At 48.5% G+C, this 8,971-nt stretch overlaps 2 protein-coding genes across 4 annotated transcripts; both read right to left on the bottom strand.

Moving 5' to 3' along the window:
- Nucleotides 1-567: 567 nt before the first annotated feature.
- LOC118509532 (RNA-binding protein 8A) lies at nucleotides 568-1,363 on the bottom strand. Its single transcript, XM_036050252.1, has one exon. The coding sequence runs from the start codon at nucleotides 1,228-1,230 to the stop codon at nucleotides 736-738; it is 495 nt and encodes a 164-aa protein (XP_035906145.1). The 5' UTR covers nucleotides 1,231-1,363; the 3' UTR covers nucleotides 568-735.
- Nucleotides 1,364-1,516: 153 nt separating this feature from the next.
- Nucleotides 1,517-8,909, bottom strand: LOC118509528 (ATP-binding cassette sub-family B member 7, mitochondrial). 3 transcript variants are annotated; one of them, XM_036050245.1, is made up of 7 exons: nucleotides 8,742-8,909; nucleotides 6,656-6,827; nucleotides 3,838-4,270; nucleotides 3,600-3,754; nucleotides 3,360-3,526; nucleotides 2,099-3,280; nucleotides 1,517-2,023 (listed from the first exon to the last, which is right to left on the bottom strand). In XM_036050245.1, the coding sequence occupies exons 1-7, from the start codon at nucleotides 8,871-8,873 to the stop codon at nucleotides 1,784-1,786; spliced, it is 2,481 nt and encodes an 826-aa protein (XP_035906138.1). In that variant the 5' UTR covers nucleotides 8,874-8,909; the 3' UTR covers nucleotides 1,517-1,783. The 3 variants fall into 3 exon arrangements, with proteins under 3 accessions (XP_035906138.1, XP_035906139.1, XP_035906141.1); XM_036050246.1 differs by having other exon boundaries at nucleotides 3,838-3,961; XM_036050248.1 differs by lacking the exon at nucleotides 8,742-8,909 and having other exon boundaries at nucleotides 3,838-3,963; nucleotides 6,657-6,786.
- Between the last annotated feature and the right edge of the window lie 62 nt (nucleotides 8,910-8,971).

The following is an 8,971-nucleotide window of genomic DNA, read 5'->3' as shown; positions in this document are numbered from 1 at the left end:
TAAGCACTACTACACAGCCAACCCCCTGGGCACTGAGTTCTTGGCACCGATTTAAATGAGAGCATGTCTAACTATGTAAACGATATAAGAAAAAAACCCCAGCTATGTGACCCATTTATGATAACGTGTGTGGGTCGAACAAGTGATATGTGGGATAAAATAAAGCAAGCGTAAGAAAATGAGCACGTGCAGCAAAGCTCGAGGGACCAAATTCAATTGTTGCTCGATGACAACGACCATTCATAACGATTCCTCTTCTTTATTGTACGCTTCCACAGCTACGTTGGCCGGGCAGTGTCGGCCTCTACGGCTACGGGAACGAAAGCGACCAACAATCGGGAAGTTGATCTGCTGATGAAGGATGCGATGAGCGTCGGAAAACCGCCGAGACGAATGCCACCCTCGAACGGTGGCTTGCTGCCACCGAGCACGACCAGCAAGCGTGGAAGAGAGGCGAGCAAGATCAAACGGGTCGGCTTTGCTTCCTTTTTGTTCTAGTTGGGAAAAAATAAAACTTCCGGACACCGAGGACGGCTACCGCTTCCGACGACTACGGAGAGGAGGTACGTGTTTAGATAGTAGTTAATTAATTTATTTTCATTCAAATTTTACATATGAATAGACGTTCTCTCTTTTGGGGTGCGGGGCGTTCCCGGGTGAATGCGCGTGTTTTGGTACCTTCTGCTGAGATAGACGACTTATTATACTGTGCCTTGCGCCCACGCGTTCTATTCCCTATCGCCGGCGTCGTTCGGAAGATTTCTTAAGCTTCTTTGGCCCTTTCACGAAGCACCAGTCGACGGCAATCGTCTGTCCGAGCACCTCGGACCCGTTCAGCGCTTCCTTCGCTGCCAGCGCCTGCTTGTACGTTTCGTACTCGACCAATGCGTAGCCCTTGAGGAAGCCGGTTCGACGGTCCAGATTCAGGTGAATGTTCTTGATGTCACCGAACTCGCAGAACTTTTCCTGTATGTCGTCCTCCTGCGCTTCCTCGTGTATGGACGTCACGAACAGGATCCATCCTTCGACCGATCGCTGTGGGCCCGGTTCCGCTTCCTCCTCTTCGTCCTGCATGCGCTCGTAGTCGATCGTTTCGCGGGGTATGCTCTCATTGCCGAAACCGCGTCCCTTCCGTTTGCGGGCCTTCTCCTTCAATCGTGCAATGCCCTGGTCGCCATCTTCGTCCACCTCGAACTCCTCGTGGTTGTAGATATCGAGCACATCGGCCATTGTGTGCGAACGTGCGTTGTTGCTCCCAAAATTTTCACGATTCTTTCCACTATGGTTTTCACCGCGTCGTGGTTGGTGTTTGCAAACTTTCTCTGAAATGCAGTGTGTGTTTTTTTGTTGTTGCTTCGGGTCCCTTTTGACAGCTGTCAAACAACTGACAGCACGGCGTTGTGCCGGTTAGAGAATGCTGTCAGTCATAAATGCTGTCAGTTCGGGGTTGGAAATTCAAATGAAATACCCATCGTGTGGGAACGTAATTAATCGAATTCAGTTAAATAATGTCCCATTCGATGGAGTCATACATATGCTAGTTTTATTTGTTCCATTTCACTGTACACTGGGCATAACACATCATTGAACGGAAATCGTTTGCTTCGAAAAATATTCACAATTCAATCTACTACACTACCGCCTGTCACCGTCTATTCTACTTGTGTGTGGAATCTGGGGGCTAAGTGGACATCAAGATTAAAAATAGTTAACAACGGAGTTCGTTTGCATCCTACCCAGTTTCATAAGCATACACCAGCAATTGCTTCTACGCTAATGAACGTTACTTCCTCTCTTCCGCGTTCAGCTTCTTGCTACCGATATTGTACAACCGATTCTGGGTGTCCCACAGCTTCGTGTAAAGGCCTCCGCTTCGTAGCAGTTGGTCGTGAGTGCCGCGCTGAGCCACGCGGCCATTCTCTAGGACTAAAATTTCATCCGCATCCATCACGGTCGACAGACGGTGGGCAATGCAGATGCTGGTACGATTATCCGTTGCCCGCGCCAATGCTTGCAGGATGTTCTACCGGAGAAAGAAGATTTTCATTTCAATATAATGCTTACAAAGCTGCTTTTTTGCATTCCCTTCAAAACTCACATGCTCGGTGATGGAATCCAAACTGCTCGTCGCCTCGTCGAATATGAGGATGGGTGAATTTTTCAGTATAGCACGCGCGATCGCTACCCGTTGCTTTTCGCCGCCCGACAGCTTCAGGCCCCGCTCGCCGACCTGCGTATCGTACTGCTTTGGCCATTGCTGTATCGATTCGTGCAGGTCCGCCATTCGGGCCGCATTTTCCAGCTCTTCCTGCGATTTCGACAAATCGCCGTAGTGAATGTTGTGGCGAATCGTGTCGTGGAACAGTACCGAATCTTGCGGCACCACAGCAATCGCTCGCCGCAAGCTCTGCAAATCCACCTCCCGAATGTTTTGTCCGTTGATCAGAATCTCGCCCGTGGTTGGTTCGAAAAAGCGGTACAGCAAACGTACCATCGACGACTTGCCCGATCCAGAACCACCCACGATGGCTATTTTCTTCCCGGCCGGGATGCTAAAGGAAAGGTCCTTAAAAATGTCGTTACTCTGCGCGTACCGGAACCCAACGTTGCGGAACTCGATCGATGCCGTCTCGCGGCTCACATCCAGGGGCGGTGCATTAACACGGCTCTGAATCGCACTCTGAACGCCCATCAGCGTAAACATTGTGCGCATATCGAGCAGGGCCTGACGCACCTCGCGATACACACTGCCCAGAAATCCGAGCGGGATCGACAGCTGAAAGAGCAACCCGTTTACCATCACCAGATCACCGACCGTCATACGGCCCTGAGCGATTTCATTCGCTGCCATCACCATAATCGTGCTGAGCGCCACACTGAAGATGGCATTCTGGCCAAAGTTTAGCAATGCCAGGCTGGTGCTAGTCTTGAGGCTCGCGTCCTCGTACTTCTTCAGCACCTGATCGTACCGGTTCGCTTCGTACTGTTCGTTGTTGAAGTATTTCACCGTTTCGTAGTTGATCAGCGAATCGACCGCCTTATTGCCCGCTTCGTTTTCCGCCTGGTTCATGTAGATGCGGAACTTGGTACGCCACTGGGTGACTGCTAGCGTGTACGCACTGTACACACCAACGCAACCCATCGACAGGGCGGCGTACGCCATACCGCACTTCACGCCGAGTATGCTCGATACGAGCGCCAGCTCAAACATGGTCGGGACTACGTTGAACACCATCGCGGTCAGCACAAAGTTGATGCCACGCGACCCACGATCGATCGTCTGTGGGAGGAGGAAGCAAAAAGAAAAAACGGAATAAGTGTTCTTATCGTTTGAGAGTCGTGTGCCACCGTGTTCTTACCTTGGACAGGGCACCCGTTTGCTTGCTAAGATGAAACTGTAGATCGAGATTGTGCAGATGCAGGAACACGTTGGTGGCAATTTTGCGGATCGAATGTTGCGCCACGCGGGCAAACACTGCGTTCCGCAGCTCGTTGAAACCGGCCGCACCGGCACGTGCAATACCGTCTGTGTGTGGGAAACGTGGATAAGGTGTGCATTAGAACCAAGGTGTTAAGATCAATCACCATTATTATCGTACATCCCAGCAGCACGGAGATTGTCAAGGCCGAGGCAGCCTGCGGTACCGTGTCCATGCTCAGCAGGTTCAGATTATCGACGCCCATTTTGAACAGGAACGGAACGCACACATTCAGCACCTTTGCGCCACCGAGCAAGCTTAGCGAAATCAGGACACTGAAACAGGAAGAAATTGAAGAGGAAGTGAGTTTTGTAGTCCCCACACAAACACACACCCATTTTCGGCACCGAATTCTTACCGCTTCCGGACCATCGCATCGTCCTTCGGCCAGATGTAGGTCGCCATCGCTTTGATCATGTCCGTGGCAGTAATTTCCGGTCCATCGTACGTGCCGATCGATTCGCCCGATGCCGGATGGTGCCCTAGATGGAAACAATGACGAATGGGTGGTGTTTGTTTCGTGAGTGGTGCAGCTTGCAGTGAGTTGGTGGTGAGTTGGCAAGGGAGAAAGGATAACCCGCTCGAAGTGATGATGAAACGTTTCGTCGCTAGAGGCCCGCCAGCGAACGATGAGGATGTTGTTGATGATGGATGCAATCTGTTCGGTGTGTTACGACCATCGCCTCGCCGTTTGCACCGTTCTTGTTCTTGGTGTTGCTGTTGCGGTCGTGGGTTGGGACTTTGAAGCGGTTGGCTTCCGCAACCGGAAACACCAGCCAGCAGCAGTGGTGCTGGTGGTGAGAAGGACCGATTTCGATTTTCCGTTCATCCGTCGACCGTACAAGCAAAGAAAACGGACGATCGATTTCGATTCCATTGTTCAATAGCAATAGGAAAGTAGAGAAAGAGAGAAGAGAAGAGAAATACCAGAGGAAAATAACGTAACGCTAGGGAATCGACTTCAAAAACAGAACACACACAAAACTAAACTGTAATTTACGTGCGTTACGATTCACAATCACGGTACACGGGGAATTGTACAGGAAGAAAAGCTTTTGAATTTTTCCATGTCGTAATTTTCATGTGTGGAAAGTGTAGAATCCCGCGTACGGTCCGTTCTGGATGACCATTAACCGGTGCTCTGTGTGTGTGTGTGTGTGTGGGTATGCCAACGGAATTTGTGGTGCCAAATGGAACAGAAATGGAATACGGTACGGGACGAATCGCAAATCGAAATAAAAGCAAAAACGATACGCATTGCAATGGTTTCAAGCGGACACAGCAAACATTTTTAAGGCAAACAATTTGGGTTAGTACTAGGGATGGGCGCTCGATTCCGATTCCGATTTCGTGTTCGGAACAGATTCCGATTTCGGGTCCTATTACGGAGTCAAGACTAGACACCAGAACCAAACTTTTCATTCATCAATGCTTAGCTAAAGGGCTTTTCACACGGCACTTTGGGCAGTGGTAAAACTGCCTTCCGCTCGTGTAATAACACTACTTAGATCTATTGCTGAGTCTTTTTGCCCTCACTAGGAGTGACACCTATCGCGAAGCCAGTCGATAAAAATAAACGACTGGTTTGGTTATATCGACCAATAAATTTATCCGCTCGAATTAGCATCGCGAACGCCTACCGCTCACGAGTCGATAAAAAGATAACGATCGATATAAATACTGATTGAGATACTTACCGATATCTGTCAAATTGGCTGTCAAATCTTTGGTTTGTTACAAACAAATAGCAACACCAGTTTGTTACTGCTAGTGGGAAAAGTTTGTTTAAAAATGTTGAATGCATTATTTTTCACGGATGATGGTGATGATGATCATACAAATCTTGCCGCATACCGAACGCATTTGCGGAAACAGCAAGATCCGCTTGAATTACCAGATAAAGCGTGAGTGAAAGCATGTGTGGTGGAAGTGACCATCGATTACATTGATACGTGGAAGGATGCTAGGAGGTGTACACCCTGAAGACGGGCAGTGGTTTACAGTATGGTTAGTTAGGTGGTTGCTGGCTCTAGTTGCCGGAGAAGCGCACACTGAACTTTAATGAAGAGCCTTCCGAAAGCTGTCGCAGAGCGCGTGTCGTATGTCGTGTCGTATGCAGAAAAGGAGGAAAAATAAGAATAATAATATTTCAAATCACTTCTTACAATTTATATTGTCATGCACTACACACTGTCCAGTAACAGTATGTAAGGAACAATGCACAATGCTTATATCAAACGAGTTATGACGATACAAAAATCCCACTGTGCATCAAAAATGACAGGCCACAGTGCTGCACACAAAAGATTCTAGAGGGGGGGGCCTTCTCGAGTTTTTTACCTGACGGGTATGACAGTTGTTACCATCGTTTTACGGGTTGACACTTTTGTTGCGTTGCGATACCATTCCGCCATGATAGTCGTTATATCGATCGATATATTTATCGACTGATGGTTAATTTGGTTGGCGATAGGTGTCATGGTTCGCGATAGATATCAGTGACTAGAATCTTTTTTATTAGATTCGTTTTTAGAATTCGTTTTAGAAAGAATACAGAGAAACGTTTTTTATCTGTCCATGGCTAGTTCTATATTCTATGAGAAGCACTGTACAGAAAAAAAATCCCCTCATTTCATAACCTTGGGTGTAAAGCTAGATGTCAGCTTATTGAATGCCTCTTCCGCGATCAGGTGAGTACTCTTAATCACAGGAAAGATTGGAAAAAGGTTCCCGATTGATGCAGTGTGCAGCTCAGCTGCCCTTGCTTGTCTGATAGCTTATTCTGTGTAATTGCCCGCTTGCCAAGAATTGTAATGTCTTAAAGACTTGTTTGATGCCAGGAGGGCTTAACTCCCATGCTCAACCATATCCCTTTTTTTTCTTTAATCACGCTTGCTGATAAAATATTGATCAATTACTACAATGTAAAGATATATTCCAACTGATCCTTAAAATTTGAGTCCTTGTTCCGGAAGGCTTGCCTACCACTTGGATAGTAAATTAGTCGAAATCAAAGGATGGAAATCAATTTGTGTTAGACCGATTCAAACCATTCCGGAGGATGGGGATTAGTAGCTGAATGAATAAGGAATGTGGAATTTTATGTATAAAGCTACGCTCTAACAAGCTGCAAATTGCACATTCCATTACCTCAAACGGAAATTCTCTCGCCTTACCTTTTTTCTTCTTCTGAAAGATGTTCAGCAGGGCATTTTCGGTCGCTTGTTGATTTTTCGTCTCGGTGGAATAGTTTCGCCGCTGTGCCCAAGGCTCCTGCCGCCCACCTTTTCTTCTCCTGGCATCGTCATTGTACCAGTTAGCGACAACGACTCCACTGACATGCAATTGCTAGTGATATAAGAAGAAAGGGTAGCAGATTTTCAAATGAAAAAGAATATCCCAATTAGAAGCTACTTTTGATTTTATTCAAAAATGCGCCACACTCTCGACGGTACTCTCGGTAAGCGGTCCCGGCCGGGCTTAGCTCCGGTAGCCTGTTTAAACCCGCCACACTTTGCTCGACTTCCAGCAGGAGAAATTCCAGCAAACGAAGCGCTATCGGCTGTATCGGTTCGAGCGGCGGCGTGTCTGCAAATGCGACCGCTTTCATGTGATGAATGTTACGCTCGACGAACAGGACCGTTAGGCAGACGGCGAGATTATGGCTAAGCAGATCGTCCGGCACGAAAAACAGCTGCTCGTCCAGATGGTGGTCGGCCAGGAAGCGATACTTTTCGCGCGGCAACCGCAAACAGCGCAGTTCCGGATCGTGCTTGATAAATGCATTAATGGTGCCTAGCGTGAGCTCTACAAAGTCGTCCGGATTGGAGGGTATGAAAAATCCATACTCTAGCAACAGTTTGGTGTTGTTGTGCGTACCGTAACTGATGAAAATTTGCTTTCCGGCTGGGTGGCCGGCGTCCGTGTGCAGATTGTAGAACAGCTCGGCTAGCGGTTGTTCTTTTAGCAGCCGATCACGTATCTGTGTGATCGATAGGGACAGTTCGCTGTTCGTTTTTGTACCACCTTGGTGGTTGAAAAAGTCTAAAAACGGTGCCAATGCCATGGATGGTTCGTCGGCAAGGAAATCCTCGAATAGAGAGCCGTTCGGCAGGAAACTGTTGATCATTTTCACCGCCATCGGATCGAGGAAAACGCTCCGCGAGTTGACCACAAAGTATGCCCACTTGAATTTATCCAGCTCGATACTGTTCTTGTGCTCTTCCCGCAGGACCGATTGTATCTTTTCCATGCCGCTCTTGATGGCGCCGTTTTGTTCCACCATTCTTTGCAGCAGCACTTCCGAAAGGTAGACCAGCTCTTGCTTGGTGCAGAAGTATGGATTCGTGAAGGTGGTTGGGAGCGATTGCAGGTAAGCGTCCAGGCGGGAAGATTTGGCTGCTACACACAAATAAAACGCCAGCAGCGATTGGAAGGGAATCTTCTCCGAGCATTGTGCACTCTCCTGCAGTGCCGTTTCGTCAAACATGTTCCGGAAGTCATCGTCACGCTCGAGAACGTTTAGCCCAACGAGTGCTTCGTACGGTAGCGATATTAAGCAATCTCCCTCTGCTAGCGGCTGCCGTGAGAACAATCCCTTGCCGGTGCTTTCAAAGCTGGCTATTCTTAGCGCTGTATCATTCCTCCAACCCAATTGCTTGAGCCACCGAAACAGCGCTATGTGCTCCACACATTCTTTGGGATATTTTGCGCCTTTTCTTTGCGCCGCGCTGCGTATCGAGGTCATTCCGTCAGCTGTCATTGCGTCCGGGATTATGTAAGCCGCCAGCTGTTTGCAAGCCGCCTGTGCACGCACGTAACGGCGTGGCCTTGGACTTGGCCTTGGTGTGGATGTCGCTCTGGGTTTCTGTTTTTGCTTTTCTTCTGATAAGAGGAAGCGCCCTATCTTGTTATATCGGGGACGTGCGATCGGGCTGGCGGCGGTTGGAAGAGAGCGAAAAGATGAATCACGGCTGCAATTGAACATAAATTATACATCAATCAGAACGTTGGTATCTTTGGAAGCAAAACAGGAATTAGAAGCTCATAAATCATAATAGATCCCGCCTCTCTTCACTCTCCACCAGCCACCGCCACCAGCTTCGCACGCACATATCCTCACATCACGTATCCGCGACACGGGATTTTGCACTTCGCGAGAGTACCGTCGTCGCTGTCCGGCGGGTGCTTGTACCACGGTGCAACCGAGTGTACCGAAAACCAAAGGGTGCGTAAAAAGCGCAGTTCGCACTAGAAACTTACCCGCGAATGTAGCCGGCAGTAATTTTCGCACAACGGGTGATGATTTTTGTACGAAAGCCGTACGCCTTCCAGCAGGTTGCGGTTCAATTGCGGAGCTTGTTTTGATACGACTTGCAGCAGCAGCGCGGCCATTTTTCAGCTGACGTTTCGCACTGACAGCATTGGCGAATTTTGCCAGCACGCACCGAGCTGCTTTGACAGCAAAAGCGATAACTGTCAAATCGGTGGTC

Source organism: Anopheles stephensi, chromosome 3, assembly GCF_013141755.1.
Source record: "Anopheles stephensi strain Indian chromosome 3, UCI_ANSTEP_V1.0, whole genome shotgun sequence".
Taxonomy (NCBI): Eukaryota; Metazoa; Arthropoda; class Insecta; order Diptera; family Culicidae; genus Anopheles; species Anopheles stephensi.
Note: the sequence above shows the minus strand (reverse complement) of the source record. Positions and strands in the feature narration are given on the sequence as shown.